This window comes from Castor canadensis, chromosome 11 (assembly GCF_047511655.1).
Source record: "Castor canadensis chromosome 11, mCasCan1.hap1v2, whole genome shotgun sequence".
NCBI classification, from domain to species: domain Eukaryota; kingdom Metazoa; phylum Chordata; class Mammalia; order Rodentia; family Castoridae; genus Castor; species Castor canadensis.
Window position 1 is genome coordinate 27,223,242 of NC_133396.1, and position 18,579 is coordinate 27,241,820.

The 18,579-nt window shown below is 37.1% G+C and overlaps 1 protein-coding gene across 8 annotated transcripts in view; it reads left to right on the forward strand.

Moving 5' to 3' along the window:
* Luc7l3 (LUC7 like 3 pre-mRNA splicing factor) overlaps window positions 1-18,004 on the forward strand; it is a 40,141-nt gene extending 22,137 nt beyond the window's left edge. For 2 of the 8 annotated variants that reach the window (XM_074046037.1, XM_074046042.1), the window contains 7 exons: window positions 2,133-2,207; window positions 2,986-3,090; window positions 5,033-5,194; window positions 5,864-6,147; window positions 7,014-7,174; window positions 11,125-11,265; window positions 11,371-18,004. In XM_074046037.1, coding sequence (XP_073902138.1) covers window positions 2,133-2,207; window positions 2,986-3,090; window positions 5,033-5,194; window positions 5,864-6,147; window positions 7,014-7,174; window positions 11,125-11,265; window positions 11,371-11,561 — 1,119 coding nt within the window. In that variant the 3' untranslated portion in view covers window positions 11,562-18,004. Of the gene's footprint in view, window positions 1-2,132; window positions 2,208-2,985; window positions 3,091-5,032; window positions 5,195-5,863; window positions 6,148-7,013; window positions 7,175-9,791; window positions 9,918-11,124; window positions 11,319-11,370 lie in introns of those variants that run through there. The other 6 variants (XM_074046040.1, XR_012438630.1, XM_074046039.1 and 3 more) reach the window with 6 other exon arrangements.
* The last annotated feature ends 575 nt before the right edge of the window (window positions 18,005-18,579 follow it).

Genomic DNA, 18,579 nt, shown 5'->3' on the forward strand with positions numbered 1-18,579 from the left:
TGATAACCAGAATATACAGGGAACTTAAAAAACTAAATTCTCCCAAAACTAATGAACCAATAAAGAAATGGGCATGTGAACTAAACAGAACTTTCTCAAAAGAAGAAATTCAAATGGCCAGAAAACACATGAAAAAATGCTCACCATCTCTAGCAATAAAGGAAATGCAAATTAAAACCACACTAAGATTCCACCTCACCCCTGTTAGAATAGCCATCATCAGCAACACCACCAACAACAGGTGTTGGCGAGGATGCGGGGAAAAAGGAACCCTCTTACACTGTTGGTGGGAATGTAGACTAGTACAACCACTCTGGAAAAAAATTTGGAGGCTACTTAAAAAGATGGACATCGATCTACCATTTGATCCAGCAATACCACTCTTGGGGATATACCCAAAAGACTGTTACTCCAGAGGCACCTGCACATCCATGTTTATTGCGGCACTATTCACAATAGCCAAGTTATGGAAACAGCCAAGATGTCCCAGCACTGACGAATGGATTAAGAAAATGTGGTATCTATACACAATGGAATTTTATGCAGCCATGAAGAAGAACGAAATGTTATCATTCGCTGGTAAATGGATGGAATTGGAGAACATCATTCTGAGTGAGGTTAGCCTGGCTCAAAAGACCAAAAATCGTATGTTCTCCCTCATATGTGGACATTAGATCAAGGGCAAACACAACAAGGGGATTGGACTATGAGCACATGATAAAAGCGAGAGCACACAAGGGAGGGGTGAGGATAGGTAAGACACCTAAAAAACTAGCTAGCATTTGTTGCCCTTAACGCAGAGAAACTAAAGCAGATACCTTAAAGCAACTGAGGCCAATAGGAAAAGGGGACCAGGAACTAGAGAAAAGGTTAGATCAAAAAGAATTAACCTAGAAGGTAACACCCACGCACAGGAAATCAATGTGAGTCAATGCCCTGTATAGCTATCCTTATCTCAACCAGCAAAACCCCTTGTTCCTTCCTATTATTGCTTATACTCTCTCTACAACAAAATTAGAGATAAGGGCAAAATAGTTTCTGCTGGGTATTGAGGGGGGGAGCGGGAGGGAGTGGAGTGGGTGGTAAGGGAGGGGGTGGGGGCAGGGGGAAGAAATGAACCAAGCCTTGTATGCACATATGAATAATAAAAGAAAAATAAAAAAAATAAAATAAAATGCCAAAAAAAAAAAAAAAAATCAAGTGGAGACATCAAGTAGGAGGCAAGAAGTGACACATGAGCCAGGCCACCTGGGTTTGAATCCAGACTTCCACCAACTGTATTATCTTTAGCTGATTACTTAACCTGTGTCTCAGTTTTCTCTTTCAAATGTGTTGGATGTTGTGGGAAATGATAATTCACACAGTAAGCACTCAGTAAGTGTTAGCTGTCAGTATATTTAGAGTCTGGAGTTCATGGAGGAGGTCAGAAATACACATGTAGGTCTTGTACCCAGGACATATAGATGGGGCTTGTGGCTAATGTAGGGTATCTCATATCACCACTGCCTTTCTCTGCTATAGAGGCTAAACACTACAGATTAGAATCCCCAGGTTTCCTTGTGGTTCTTTTCCAGTCTTTATTAGTAAATGTTGATTTTTGGCAACCATAAGATTTTTCTCTTAAGTAACAAGATATGTAATCGACTAATAGGAATCGAAGATAATTGAATTATGATCCTTGTGATTAAGCACCTTAATGGTTTGGGTTTTTTTGTTGTTGGGCTTTTTGTTTGTTTTGTTTTTGTTTGTTTGAGACAGGGTCTGACTGTGTTGCCCAGGCTCTTCTGGAGCTCATGATCTTCCTGCCTCTGTATCCTGAGTGCTGGGATTATAGATGTATGTCTCTCCACGTCCAGCACTTTAATTATTAAATAAAAATATTGTTGGGCCTGGTGTACACACTTGTAGTCCCAGCACTCAGAAGGCTGAGGCAGGAGGATCTTGAGTTTAAGCCCAGACTAGGCTACATAGCCAGACCCTGTCTCAAAAGTACTTTTTTTGTTTTGTTGCACTTGGAATTGAATCCAGGACCTTGTCATTGATAGGGATGCACTTTACCACTGAGCTACACCTCCTAGCTCTGAATGTTTGTTTTTTTATTTGTTGATAACACCTTTCATTTTCTTCAACAGGCTGCTGGCCCAACAGGCAAAAATGAAGAAAAAATTCAGGTTCTAACAGACAAAATTGATGTGCTTCTACAGCAGGTGAGAATTGTGTGCATTATGGGATAGACACTTACCAACAAAGATCAATAAGGATTGAAAATAGTCAACATTATTAGCCATTCAGGGAAAATACAAATTAAAAGCGTTTAGGCTGAACGTGGTAGCTCACCTCACAACTGTAATCCCAGCACCTGGGGAGGCTGAAACAGAGGTATGGAGAGTTCCAAGACTTCCCAAGTAGCTAGGATTACAGGCATGAGGCAACAGCACTCGGTTTGTGTTGGGTATTTTGAGGTAGTCCTTCTTTTTGTCTGGGCTGACCTCAAACTACTCTGACTCCCAAGTAGCTAGGATTACAGGTGTGAGCCCCTGGCTCCCAACTCGATGAATCTTAATTAGGCTGAAAGAAGCCAGACCTAAAAAAGAATACAAATTATATTATTCCTTTTAAATAAAATTTTAGAAAATGCAAACTAATCTGTAGTGACAGCCAGATCAGTGGTTGCCTAGGCATATGAGTGGGATTGAGGTTGTAGGAGATAAAAGAACAGGAGGAAACCTTTGGGTGGGGGATATTTTTTTGGGTATATGCATATGTCCACACTTATCAAATTGTGCACCTTAAAATGTTCATTTTTATTGCATGTCATAATGCTGTAAAAAAAATCACAAGGATAAATCCAAGGTTCAGAAAACAAACAAAAAGACAGAAACCTCTAAATGCTAATGAAATGTTGGGGGGAAATGCTTAGTTTGATTAGAAAGGATTGTTAACTTCGGGTTTTTTTTTTTGTTTGTTTGTTTGTTTTTTTGTAAGATTGAGGAATTAGGATCTGAAGGAAAGGTCGAAGAAGCCCAGGGAATGATGAAATTAGTTGAACAGTTAAAAGAAGAGAGAGAATTGCTTCGATCCACAACCTCAGTGAGTAACAACCTTTTAAAATTACTCCAGCACGTTCATTGTGAATTACTGAGGATCTATCCCTGTTTGAGAATCTTGGAAAACATTTTCTTAAAGGGCCACATAGTGTTTTAGGTTGCAGGTCACAAGATTTTTGGCTGATGCTGAGCTATGTTTTGCATAGTGAAAGCAGCCTGAAGATATGTAGCAAAAAGGAAGTAGAAAAAAACAAAAACAAACAAAAAAACCTCAAACACAGTTTTTCCAACTGTATACTCAACAGCACAAACCTTCTCCCAATGCTAGGAATCAAATACAGGGTTTCATGCTTGCCTGGCAAACACTCTAATACTTAGCTACATCCTAGCCTGCACATTATTTTTGTGAACCCAAAATGCGTAGGGGTTTCACCCTGCCAGCAAGTAAGCAATTGGTTCTGCAGCAGCAGATATCAACCTGTTGTCCTCTAATTGAGTTCAGTCTGACACTGGAGATTAGTGTCAGACCCCATAGGGTTGGTTCGCAAGATTTCATGTTTCTCTCTTTCTCTCTCTCTCCCTCTCTCTCTCGCTCTTAGAGAGACACACACACACACACACACACACACGTGTGTTAGATGCCAGTCGCATGCTGCAGGTCGTTTTGCCTGTGTTCCCGACTGACTAGTTATAAATTCATTGTTCCCACAAACCCTCACCTGGGATTTAATAATTTGCTCCCACCCTTTACAGAACTCTGAAATGTATATGAGTTCATTATAAAGAATATTATGGAGGATGCATAAGGTGAGGTATGGAAGAAGGGATGCGGAATTTACATCCAGTCTACCTTCTAGGGACCTCCACGTGTTCAATCGTCTGGAAGCTCTCCAGACTATTCTTTTGGAATTTTACAGAGATTTCATTGAGTAAACTTTATGAAGCATGTATCACTATGTAGATATGTGATTAGACAAAAAGAATATGATATATGCAAATAGTCTGAATGGGGAGACCCAGGACAGTTGTCTCTCCATGTTTTTCTGAGTGGGGGAGACCCAGGAGGGTTGTCTGTCCATTATGCTCCTTGTGTAGCATTCCTTTCTCTCAAATAATAGGGTAGCAACCCTCCTGAAACAGGGGTCTATACCTGTTGTCAGACAAGGTTGGGTCAGAGAATTTCTTCATGTCTAGCTCCAAGATGCAAAGGTGAGGGAAGATTAGAGTTTCTTGGGGAAGAGAAATTCTCTTTTCTACAGATTGCTTTGGGGAAGGAGTTACAAGCCAGAAACCATGGATGAAAATTAAAAAAAAAAAAAAAAAAAAAAAAGGTAAGACCACACACAGTATGGAAATAAGTGGTTGTGGTTGTGTTCCAATAAAGCTTTTATTTACAAAAACAGTCCTTTGGCTTCTGGGTTGCTTTAAATCTTAAATATTCATTTACTCATTTGAGTCTGGTTTTAGTTTCATTTTGTTCCGGTAAATTACTCAGTGCATGTATTTACCTTAGATGAATATTGGCATACTCTTGAAATACTTCCTACTTTGGGGAATACAGTGTATGTTTTAGTTATGATCGATAATAAAATGTATTATTTGTCATTGGTTCCCTCATACTGAGCAGTGTTCAAATTATGCTCCATGACTTTAGTTTCTTAATGATTTTGGAGTATGGACACCACTTCTTTTGGACCTATGTAAGAAATGAGTTCAGACTAAAATAATGTTTTGAAAGTTTAAATTTTTCAACAGTTGAAGTTGAGCAATGGTTTCAGCACTTCTGGATGATACGCAAGTTGGTTGCTTTTGCTACGCTTCCCTCTCTAAAAGTTGACCAGTTAGTGTTCAAAATTTCAGATTTGGGGAAATGGAAAATAGTAGTTCACATACATTAGAAATCCATTCTAACTGATGAGTACTTTTGTGATTTGGTTATTCTCTCTTCCTCAGATATTCTTACAACAACCAACTTATTTTTTCAGACAATTGAAAGTTTCGCTGCCCAAGAAAAACAAATGGAAGTTTGTGAAGTGTGTGGAGCCTTTTTGATAGTAGGAGATGCCCAGTCCCGTGTAGATGATCATTTGATGGGAAAACAGCACATGGGCTATGCCAAAATTAAAGCCACTGTAGAAGAATTAAAAGTAAGTTTGGGGCTGGGGTATAACTCAAGTGGTAGAGTGCTTGCCTAGCAAGTGTAAGGCCCTGGGTTCCAATCCCCTGTAAGTATCAGTTTTAGCTAAAACTAACTGTAGTTATAACTATCACTAAAATTAGCTACATTTAACTAAAAATTGGTCACATGTTGATATAAACTTCTCATTGATGTTTTGCTGGTGTTCATATTTACTTAAAGCAGTGATAGATCATGGATGTAGTTCAGTGGTAGAGTGCTTGTTTAGCATGCCCAATGCCCTGAGTTCAGCCCCCAGTACTATTGGGGGAGGGCAGTTGATAATCTCTGTAAAATTTTGCTACTAACTATCAGAACACTTTTATTTAGTCTTCATTACCAGAAATTTGGGAGAATATATCTAAAGAATTAGTTAAGCAGTGATGCCTTGTGTATATGCATGGTGTTGGGGTTTCTGCATTTGTCTTGAGGGTATTAGATCGCATAAGTTGGTCTATAAATCACTTCACATTAGGTGACCATTGCTTAACAATGTCTTTAAGATTAGAGTTGTATAAAAATCCTACTTGAGGGGCTGAGAGTATAGCTAGTTGGTAGAGCATTTGCCTGGCATGTGTGAGGCCCTCAGGCCTATCCCTAGCACCACAACAAACAAAAAAATCCAATTTGATTTCTTCAGGAAAAGTTAAGAAAAAGGACAGAAGAACCTGATCGGGATGAGCGTCTAAAAAAAGAGAAGCAAGAAAGAGAGGAAAGAGAAAAAGAGCGGGAGAGAGAAAGGGAAGAAAGGGAAAGGAAAAGACGAAGAGAAGAAGAAGAAAGAGAGAAAGAAAGAGCTCGTGACAGAGAAAGAAGAAAGAGAAGTCGTTCACGAAGTAGACACTCAAGTAGAACTTCTGATAGAAGATGCAGCAGGTCTCGGGACCACAAAAGGTCACGAAGTAGGGAAAGAAGGAGAAGCAGGTACACAACAGCCCATAATGAGTCTACAGTAAACAGTCATAATTGCTAGTGTTGTTCTTTGGAATGGTACTGGGAAGCTGTAAGTACAGGTGTTCCACTGAGGTGAGGTTACCAGATAAGCCTATTATAAATTGAAAATATTGTAAATTTAAAATGCATCTAATACATCTAGAATATTATATTATAGCAGCACAGTACACTGTTGGTTACTTACCTTATTAATTGCTTGGCTTATAGTGGCTCTATAGCTTACTGTGGCTGCTCAGCATTTAGATAGAGTAGCCTGCCACATATTGCTAATCTGGGAAAATATCAAATTCTGAATTTGAAGTACAGATTTGTGCTATTGTGCATATTTTATACCATCTTTAAGTCAAAACACTGTAAGTTGAGGACTGTCTGTATTTTTAAGGACTGTGATAGAATATGAAAATTGAATCTGAATGATTTCATCTTTAGGGCAACTTCTTTGCTATTTCTTACTTGTTGAGGTTTAAGACAGCCTTTTTTTTTTGAGACAATCTTTTAAGGGAGTCAGCTGGTTTCTTAAGCACTTCTCTTCTCACTGGTTCTAGGAAGCCATACAATGTAAAATCAACTTTACTGTTTTAATTAGAATTATAATTAGAGAAGAATCTCAAAGAGCACATGAAATTATCTTAGTACTATTTGCAATAAATTAATTGAAAAACTATTTTCAACAGTTTTCTTAAGATTTCTAACGTAAAATGTATTAGTACTATTTATTTGCTTTTTAAGGGCAAGTTTTGCTTAATTTTGTTAATTATTCAGTGATGCACACTTCCTACCTTTTTTCATTGTAATACTAGCTAAAGTTGCTTTCCTTTCTCGTTTAAATTATTAAGAAGTAGAGATCGACGAAGAAGCAGAAGCCATGACAGATCAGAAAGAAAACATAGATCTCGAAGTCGGGATAGAAGAAGGTCAAAAAGCCGAGATCGAAAGTCATATAAGCACAGGAGCAAAAGTCGGGACAGAGAACAAGATGGAAAATCCAAGGAGAAAGGTTAGTTTATATGAGAATTCAGTTCACTGTGAGGCTGTTTTCATACCCTTATCTCTCCATTTACTTTTCTCCAGAAACAGGCAGAGTTACATTTCAGGCTAAATTCATTTTCACTTAAGGAACACCATTTAGTAAAAGGCATTCTTTTCTCCCTCTCCATTCGTGAGAATGACATTTGATGTGATGGTTTCTTAGATATTGTTAAAACCATATCCTTCAGTAGGTAACCTGAAGGTTTTTCATGTAGAAAAGTGTTGTATTACCTTTCAGTATCATTTGGCTGTAGAATAATTCTTGCATTGGTCTAGTGTTCATTACCTTAGTAATTAACTTCTGAGTTCCCAGAAATTGAATACCTTATATGTATCTTAACCATGATTTATATTGAAGCAACATGCTCTTTCTCTTCTACTTTTTCTTTTGGTGTTCTTTGGCTTCCCAATAGCTGATTTACTGTGTTATTAGTACTATTAATGGACTTAATAAATTCTGTCTTTGGCATGTTTTCATAAGAATATTCTTATCTTTTAATTTAGTCTTTACTGAAAGATAATCCTTTTAACCCTCTCGCCCTGTTTTTTTATCCTTTGTTTTCAGCATCTTCCTTTTGTATTAGGTGGGTTCTTCTGTTTTTGCATGGTGTTAGGAATGAGAAAGGACTTGTATCTAACTTTCTCAGCTCTACCCATTCCATCCTGTTCTGCCTGTCTGTTTCATGTCTGGTCACCAACACACCAACATAGCATATGTACTGCTGTTTGGGTTTATTGTACTGGTCTTTTATGTAGTACTCATGTTTTACTTTCTTTTATGTGACTATCCAGTTTTACTGGATTTAGGATTTTTTGCTAGATTGAGTTAGAGAACTAGCAGCACAAACAATGGACTTTGTTTTGTCTTCTGCTTTCCCCTTATAAATATACCCTTTGTTTTAAAAATACTTATGTGTTTTACATATATTTGTCCTTTTCTATAACAGAACAAACATTAAAAAAGTAAGAATGAGGATTTTTTTTTTTCAACTTTACTGTCAGGAGCTTTTAGCATTTGCCATTTAAGTTCAGAAATTGTTTCTTGATTCAAAAGAGAATTGCTGGGCTGGAGGTGTGGATCAGTGGTAAAGAGCTTGCCTAGCATGCTCCAGGCCTTGATTACAACCCCAGCACCACAAAAAGCAAGCAGGCAGTCGCTATAAAGGTTATTGATTTAAATTAAATTAGGGTTTTTTGGGGTGAGGATGGGGGGATTGTTTTGAGACAGGGTTTTGCTTTGTAACAAAATCCTTCTGAAGCCTAAGCTGACCTTGAATTTGAAGTCCTGTCTGCCTCAGTGGCCTCCAGAGTGCTGGGATTACTGAAATGCACTGCCACACCCAGCCATTTTGTTTGCTTGCTTGCTTTTTGGCAGTACTTGGGTTTGAGCTCAGGGCCTTGCGCTTCCTAGGCAGATAGTCTACCACTTGAGGCACACCTCCAACCCACATTTAAATTAGTTTTGAGAACATTTCACCTAGTTCTTTTGTAGGACTTTCACTGTTGTATATTTTGGGAGTGAGGGGTCACCTGCCTAGAGGTAGATATGGGTATCAGAAATCAAATTAATCTCTTATTGAGAAATTTTTAATCTGGTTTTCCTGTTGTATTAGCTGCTCCATTCTATTTATGCCACGTAAATTGAGACAGTTCTTGTGAACAAAAGCTAGCTGGCTTTCATAATTGAGAGCTTGTTTGGAGGTTCTAGCAGGGGAGCGCAGCTACTCATATGTATACCCTTGACCAAAGAACGGTCCTCCTCTATCAGGGATGGTCGTCCCCTTCGACCGAGCGCGCAGCTTCGGGAGGGATGCACATGGAGCGGTGAGGGAGGAAGGGGACACCCGCCTCGCCAGCCAGATCAGCCGAGTCAACCCTGGCTATCAATGGGGTGACAGATGTCGCAGCCAATTGTCCTCACATCATAGCTTTCATAATTGAAATCAGAGTTGAACTGTACATGACACCGGCCTGACTAAAAACGGGTACATTTGTATAATTTCTGGATAAAGCAAAAAGAAAAGAAAAGTCCTGAATTGCTTGCCTATAATACCAATTGTAATGGTAGTGTCATGGAATATAGTAAAATTCTTCGTTTGCACAAAGCTGAGTTTAGATTATGGAAGATTTTCTGGTGAGACTTCAAGGAGTGAAGACTCGATACTGAGAAAACTCTTCTATCAGGCCTGTTTCAAATTACTTGGTTGTCTTAAACTATGGGGTGGCTTTTAGAAATGATGATTAGTTAGTTGACTTTTGAAAATTCTGTACAGCCATCAAGATATATTAGAGTATATAAATGATGACCAGAAGTCTGGACGTTTGGCCAGATATGAGCAGTAGCAGACGTTTTGATGTTAGCAGTTGAGAAAGACTACGGTTACTACTCCAGGTGCTGTAATGGAAGTAGTTTGTCTTAATTGCACAAATAAGAAGTGGTTTCCCTCCTACACAAAACTATCTTAACATCAGCCAGTTTAGAGTGCTCTCTTTATCAAGAGAGTTTCTATTTAATCCATAGCTCTAAAATCTACCACACATTGTGGATGTCCTTAGGACTATTAAGATCTACCATATTTACATAGGACAGAAGATAAGATTATTGGACTGACTACTAGTCCTCTGCGGAGCAGCAAGACGACTCTTCCCCATTGAAGCTACCTGTGCACCGGAGAAGCCCATAAGGCACAAAGGGAGGACTTTTCCACAAGGTCAGTTAGAGCAGACAGTTAAGAAGCAAGTTTTACAGTTATTTACTTAGATATTGCTTCATATGTTTTGCAAGTATTGGACTGAATATGTTCTTTACATAAGATTTTCAGTTCGTACATTCTTTAAATGGGTGTTATACCCATTTTTTTTTCTTTTCTTTCTTTTTTTTTTTTTTTTTTTAATGGTACTGGGGTTTGAACTCAGGGCTTGGAGCTTGCTAGGCAAATGCTTTCCCTCTTGAGCCACACACCCCCAAGCCCTCATTCCATTGTTCTTGAACTTATTTGGTGTTGTGTGTTAATGACCAGATCTGTAGAGTTCTGCTTCTCTTCAAATATCTTTCTTTCTCATAACCTACTATGCTAGACTAACTATTCATAGATTTAAAGGGAGAAATAACTTTTACACAAAGTTTCTAGTTTGCTTTAACTTTTCTGTAGATATCTTTTGTTTTGAGGATACTTGGAACTGAAAAGACTAGAATATACTTGCTCCTTGTACCACTTTTACCTGTAACCCGAGGTTTTACCCTTCCAAATAAAATAGTAGAGGAAAAAATTGGAATTTGTTTTTTGTTTTTTGTTTTCATTCTTTTTTTTTTTTTAATAGCTGAACTGAGTTTTAATTTCTCCTTTTGGAAAAACAACTCTTTGGTGTCATTGTATATTTTCTTAGTAAAGTGCAAAGGTTTGGTTGCTTGAACAGGAATTTAAGATCCATTTCTTAACATTAGGTTTATTCTTGGGTATTTATATATATTACATATACACACACATACACTTAAAATATGTGGTTGAGTGAACATGAGTATTAAATTTTTAGCTTTTCTCCTGGTTACTATTTTACCCTTTTAATTTAACCTCATCTGAACTTTTTTGTGTACTATATTTCCATTTCCTTCCCTTTGCTTTCTAGTGTTCTTTATCCAAGGTGAAATTTACTTAAATGTTAGATTCTATAGTGTGCTTAATAGCTTCTCCAGTTTCAGAGAATTTGCTTTTTTTAATCTTCTGCTTTAATTCCCCTTCTTGTCTTTTCCCTGCTCCATAAATTACAAATTGCATCCATTGGTAAATTCAGCAAACTGTTGTTACTTGTAGTCTGTTGGAGATGATTGTCTTTCATCTCTCAATTGTTTCACTTTTCAAAGAGTTAATGTATTTATCATGCTTTAAAATCCCTGGTCAATGTCTTCTTTTATGGCAGAAAAGAGGGGATCTGATGATAAAAAAAGTAGTGTGAAGTCCAGTAGTCGAGAAAAACAGAGTGAAGACACAAACGCTGAATCGAAGGAAAGTGATACTAAGAATGAGGTCAATGGGACCAGTGAAGACATTAAATCTGAAGGTGACACTCAGTCCAATTAAAACTGATCTGATAAGACCTCAGATCAGACAGAGGTAAGTGTATTGTTTCTCACTTTGATTAGGGCTTTTTGTTACTGTTTGACAGTGCAGCGTAAGTATGCACAGATGAAGATGGAACTAAGCCGAGTAAGAAGACAAACAAAAGCATCTTCTGAAGGAAAAGACAGTGTAGTCCTGCAAAACATTTTGAGGTACATTGTTTTGTCTCAGCTATTTTGTAGCAGACTCGTGCCCCCATTAGTGTGCCTCTTTGGAAATTACTGCCCACATTTGTAATATAGTCACCATTAAAGTTAATTATCTTTTTTTTTTTTTAGGGATTTTGCTGTCATTTCTTTTTTTTTTTTTTTTTTTTTTTAAATAAAAAGGTTGAACTGTTTTTTTATTTTTTTTTCTTTTTGGTATTAAGTCCATCTTGTGTTGGTACATTGGCAGAGACATATGCTTTAAAAATTTAAATATTTCTGAGGCACATGTTGGACTACTTTGCTTTAATTAAACTGCTAGTATTTCTTTGTCAAGGATGTTTCTAGTTTTTTGCTTTATTGCCTTGCATTCTAATGCAGTTTGTTCTGTAACTCGAGAGCCAGTAGCATTGGATTGATGGAAGTGTAGGGTTTATGAATTATTGCAGCTGACTACCATACCTCACACAGCGTTGGTGTTGTGAGCAGCCCATGAAAAGCCAAATTAAAAATCAAGGATTCAGTCAAACTAAGCAGGTACTCATGCCAGGTACTCCTTTCTCTACCCACATCCATGTTTGAATGCTATTGCCTGTGATCTTTACGCTTTACTGTTGTGTATCTTTTTGTTCTTTAAAAGAAGCACAGAGGGGTTTTTTGTGTATTGCGTGAAAACTTACAAATCAAATGTTAACAGAATGGAATTTTTTTTCAACTGTGTGTAGGGATGCAGTGGTGCCCAGAATTAGATATCTTTAAAGAATTTTAAATACAGTAAACACTTCATATTATTCGACTTGTTACATTCAATGCAATTCTCAAGTCTTTCAGAGGTATGTGTTTAATATTTCCTACTGTGTAGGAGAATTTGCAGTCAGCCATAGGTATATATAGGAATAGTCACTGGCTGGTAAATTTAAAACAGCAGTGAACGGCAATTACAGACATCTTCAATTTGTGACATGCAAAGACTGATAAACTACATACAATGAGTTTGGGTTTTTCAAGAACTATTAAAAACCAGGTTTTATAAATGTTCTTAAAACCTCTAAACTGTTCATTCTTTGGGCTAGTGGTGTGGGATGAAATATTCCTAATGGAAGGATCTATCCGTTAGTTGATTTGGCATTCCTTTTCTAGGAAAGCAGTGTAGAGTTCTGTGTGAGCCATTCTCACGTAGGAGAGCATACACAGGCACATGGCATTGAGAACCACACTGATGCCTTGATTATTAAAGACAATACAAACACTTTATAGACACATTAATTGTAATTAGCAGTTAGTGACTGGGCCAACACTTAGTTGTAAAAATTTGCCTTTTATATGTTGTCTAATTATCATTTTTCCCCAAATTTTGCATTGTAGGACTACTGTTCGAAGATTTTTTGAAGAATACTGAAAACGGCGTAAAGTGAAGATCGACATTAAAATGAGGTGAAAGAAAGCTATAGTGGCATAGAAAAGTATAAAGCTCACTTAGTGTTTTTTTTTTTTTTTTAAATTAAAAATTAATTCAGGACTGATGTGACCTACCAGATTTCAGAACATGTGTTAATAGCAAATATGCCACTTAGGTTCTGTATCATATTTTTTCTTTAAGACTTTTTAAGAAATATTACCTAAACATGTGGCTTGCTCAGTGTTTAATTGCAAGTTTTCATGCTTGGACTTTAAAAACAGGATTAAACGTTAGTATTCATGTGAATCATACTAAGTGGGATCCCATTTTTACAACTCTGCTATACTTAGCCTTTGGATTTAGAAGTAAAAATAAAGTATCTCTGACTTTCTGTTACAAAGTTGATTGTCTGTGTTATTGAAAGCTTTAGCATTACTCCTTTTCTAATAAAGCTACTGATTCTGAACTACTCCCTTGTTTTAAATATAAGAGGTACACTATTACTAGAGGTGTTAGTGTACAATTTTTTTTCTAATTTGTTTTGTTTAAGAAATTTTTATAGAATTTCCAGTTTGATGTTTTAAATAATGGTGCTTCAATTTTGGGTGGTTATGAATAAATTTGAACTTTGCTTTTAATAGCAAAGATGCACAGTAAACTAAAATATATTTTTACATTACTAGGAGATTTGCTTAGTAGTAGATTTTGAATATCCTTCTGATAAACATTATCTTCCTCTGTTTAGCTATGAAATGATGTAGAAGAACATTCAAGAAATTTTTAACTAGTTTTTCGTCTTGTTTTAAATCCTGTACATGATTTCTTGTCGTTTTATAAATGTTATCTGTTTCTTTGTATGGGTGTGTAGCATATATAGCAAGTATATTTACAAAGCAAATGATACTTCCCATATAGCAAATCGGCAGCATGCTTCTATCTGTAGCGAGACTCATCAATTGTAAATAATAATAATAATATCTCCAGATAAATATTTCCTAACAATTCCTTGTGACGTACAATTTTCTAATTTTGAATCAGTTTATAAGTAAAGAAACCCAGTGAGTTAAGTGGCTTATTTTAGTCCTGTTGTGTCATATTGCTGATGATGAGGGCATGGAGTCTGGGTCTCTGCTTTTTGGTATAGTGCCTCCCTTTTGTGCCACTGTGTTCATCCTGATAGACATTATGAATCATTACAGAATTTATCACATAATATATTCTCCTCCAGACTTTTAGAAATAATCACGTTTAGAGACTCTGTAAAACGACTTTCTCTATGGGCACCTGCTTAGACCTGTTGATAACCTTTTACTTAGGATTTGAGAGAGAGAGACCTGGCTCCTTTATGGTGTCCATGGCTAAGGACTTGTCTTAATTATAGACATTCTATAATTTACACCTCACATCTACCTGGTTTGAGAGGAACTGATTCTTGCTAATGGAAATGAGAAGAATCAAGTGTAGAGGCTAGGTACTTAATTTTCTGTAAGAAATACACATTTCTGCTGGGCTCCATTGGCTCACGCCTGTAATCCTAACTACTTGGGAAGGTGAGATCAGGAGGGTTGTGGTTCAAGGCCAGGCAAATAGTTCCTGAGACCCCCCCCCCAAATCTCCAAAAATAATCAGAGCAAAATGGACTGGAGGTGTGGTTCAAATAGGAAAGTGCCTGTTTTGCAAGCATGAAGTCTGGAGTTCAAAACCCAGGCCCACCCAAAAAAAAAAAAAGACAAAAAAATAAACATTTCTGCCAGCTATGCAGACTGAAAAGCTGTCATTTGGTTAATGTGTTTGTGTTATTTCTCTTTGGAGAGTAAGTTTTAATTAATTAGATTATAGAATAAGATTGAAATTCGTTATCTTTTTTAAAATACGTTTTATTTTGGAAACCTAAAGACACATAAAGGTAGAATGACATAATTAACCTGTATTTTAACTCATTATCAGTAAGACTAATGGCCATTTTTACTGTGTGTGTGTCCATGTTTCTTGTCCTCTCATACCATTTAATTTGTAAGTATATCTCTAAAAGACTCCTTAAACTTGTGTGTGTGTACGTGTGTGTACGTGTGTGTACACACCCTTCAAAGAGGGTCAGGTAATGGAGTCTTACTGAAGGCATCCTCTGCAAGAGACCCCTTTCTGTTTGTTTTTAAAAAAAGATGGTATTTTTCTTCAAACAGGCTTACTTTTCAGTTTAAGTTTAGAAACATCTTTCTTACTTTTTTGCTCAGCATAGATGTTTATCTTAGAGTATTCACCTATAGGCAATCTTTCTGGTTCCTTAATACACAGTTAATGTCACACAGCAGAACACCAGCCTTATTTCCAAGATCAAGCACACTTGGACCACATTCACCCCACCCCTTCCCTCTCCCCACCCCCCACCCCCTTGCTTCCAGGCAGAAACTATTTTGCCCTTGTGTCTAATTTTGTTGAAGAGAGAATATAAGCAGTAATAGGAAGGACCAAGGGTTTTTGCTAGTTGAGATAAAGATAGCTATACAGGTAGTTGACTCGCATTGCTTTCCTGCACGTATGTGTTACCTTCTAAATTAATTCTTCTCAAACTAACCTTTTCTCTAGTTCCTGGTCCCCTTCTCCTATTGGCCTCTGTCGCTTTAAAGTATCTGCATTAGTTTCTCTTGTGTTGAGGGCAACAAATGCTGTCTAGTTTTTTGGGTATCTTACCTATCCTCATACCTCCCTTGTATCCTCTCACTTTATCATGTGATCAAAGTCCAGTCCCCTTGTTGTGTTTGCCCTTGATCTAATGTCCGCATATGAGGGAGAACATGACGATTTTTGGTCTTTTGGGCCAAGCTGACCTCACTCAGAATAATGTTCTCCAGTTCCATCCATTTACCTGCGAATGATAACATTTCATTCTTCATGGCTGCATAAAATTCCATTGTATATAAATACCACATTTTCTTAATCCATTCGTCAGTAGTGGGGCATCTTGGCTGTTTCCATAACTTGGCTATTGTGAATAGTGCTGCAATAAACATGGGTGTGCAGGTGCCTCTGGAGTAACCTGAGTCGTGTTCTTTTGGGCATATCCCCAAGAGTGGTATTGCTGGATCATATGGTAGATCTATGTTTAGATTTTTAAGGAGCCTCCAAATTTTTTTCCAGAGTGGTTGTACTAGTTTACATTCCTACCAGCAGTGTAAGAGGGTTCCTTTTTTCCCCTTGCATCCTCGCCAACACCTGTTGTTAGTGGTGTTGCTAATGATGGCTATTCTAACAGGGGTGAGGTGGAATCTTAGTGTGGTTTTAATTTGCATTTCCTTTATTGCTAGGGATGGTAAGCATTTTTTTATGTGTTTTTTGGGCATTTGAATTTCTTCTTTTGAGAAAGTTCTATTTAGTTCACTTGCCCATTTCTTTATTGGTTCATTAGTTTTGGGAGAATTTAGTTTTTTTAGTTCCCTATATATTCTGGTTATCAGTCCTTTGTCTGATGTATAGCTGGCAAATATTTTCTCCCACTCTGTGGATGGTCTCTTCAGTTTAGAGACCATTTCTTTTGAGCAGAAGCTTTTTAGTTTTATGAAGTCCCATTTATCTATGCTATCTCTTAGTTGCTGAGCTGCTGGGGTTCCGTTGAGAAAGTTCTTGCCTGTACCTATTAATTCCAAAGTATTTCCTACTCTTTCCTGTACCAACTTTAGAGTTTGGGGTCTGATAATTAAGATCCTTGATCCATTTTGAGTTAATAATTGGTATAGAGTGATAAACATGTGTCTAGTTTCAGTTTTTGCAGACTGCTAACCAGTTTTCCCAGCAGTTTTTGTTGAAGAGGCTATCTTTTCTCCATTGTATATTTTTAGCCCCTTTGTCGAAGATAAGTTGGTTATAGTTGTGTGGCTTCATATCTGGGTCCTCTAGTCTGTTCCACTGGTCTTCATGTCTGTTTTTGTGCCAGTACCATGCTGTTTTTATTGCTATTACTTTGTAGTATAGTTTGAGGTCGGGTATCATGATACCTCTAGCATTGTTCTTTTTGCTGAGTATTGCCTTGGCTATTCATAGCCTCTTGTGTTTCCATATAAATTTAACGGTAGATTTTTCAGTCTCTTTGATGAATGTCATTGGAATTTTGATGGGAATTGCATTAACATGTAGATTAACTTTTAGGAGTATAGACGTTTTTACTATGTTGATTCTACCAATCCATGAGCATGGGCGATCTCTCCACTTTCTATAGTCTTCCTCAATCTCTTTCTTCAGAACAGCAAATCTTATGGTGCAAGATTTTTGAGTTCAAATCCATTCAGCTTTTAAAAATGCATTGTAGATGAGCTATATGAGTATATTTTCAAACACCTATTATTTCCACGAAACAAACAGTAGAAAATACTGTGTATACCTTCTATGGGATGGGACTTTTTTCAGGGTTGGCTTTCAAGTTTGAGCTTCTGACCGGTTTTATTTCGCTTGCTTGTAGAAGGACCCAGGATCACTATGGTTTTTTTTTTTTTTTGAATTTTGATGCTTGCTTGCTCTTGGTATAACAGAGAAGTGTTTAGTGGTCTGTATCTTCCTCCTACTCTTACCTTCTGTTCTTCCTTTCCAGGAGCTCCTGTTATTACCTATTCTTCAACTGGCTTGTTGTTGTTTTTTATTTTTCCATGGGGGAGATACAAGGTGGGGGATATAAGAATATATGTAAAGATGTCTTTTTATATATGATGATGTCCCTTATGTTATGAGTCTTGCCATTTTCACTTAGTATATTTAGAAACATTTATTTTGAGACATAGGAGGCAACATTTTTACGTTGAACACGCGGCTTTTAAGAGTACATTGCAAGTAAGCCAAAACAGAAGTAAATGTATTTTTCGTTGGTGGGTCAGAATTTTGAATTTTCTACCTTAAAAATGCATTTTGAGAATTTCATAGTTGGTCTGTTTCTTCCCCTCAGTAGTCCCAAGTAGATAAATTTTCAACAGATTTATTTAGAAACAATGACTTTGGAATCCTTCTGACATAACTGGATGTGCCATAACTCTACATAAGTATATACCCTTGAGGAATTCTTAACATGTGTGCCAGGAGATGGATATAAAAATGTTATAATGGTATCATTTGTAACATGAATAAAAGGAAAAATAAAAACATAAAACTTGGGAAGATCCCAAATCATTCTTTTGGATAAATAGGTACAATGCATTCCTACCATGGAATTCCACAGAAGTGAAATTGAACTACAGCTCCACCTGTGAACATGGATGACTCAACCATATAATAATGTCAAAAAAAGGAAGTCACAGAAGGATATATTCACTATGGTTCCTTTTTGTGAAGGTCAAAAGCATGATGAATACATGGTAAAATAAAGGAAAACAAGGAAACAATTGACACATGACCCAACGTTAGCTGGTGCTTTGGAAGCTTGGAGGGCAATGTGATCATGGAAGGATGCGGGTCTTCAGAGGAATTGGTGATGCTCTATTTCTGAAACTGGATGGGTATTTTCTTTAAAGTGTATGCTATGTACTTTTGTATGTATGATATTTCCTAATAAAATGTATAAAAGTGGGAAAGGTTTTGGTGTAGGTAGTGACTAATAACAGATGCATAATGAACTTCATGAAATTAACCTTTCATGTGTGGCATATTAAGAAGGTAACTTTCTTAAGACAGGGTCTTGCTTTGTAGCCCAGGCTGGCCTCTGCCTCAGCCCTTCCAGTGCTGGGATTTC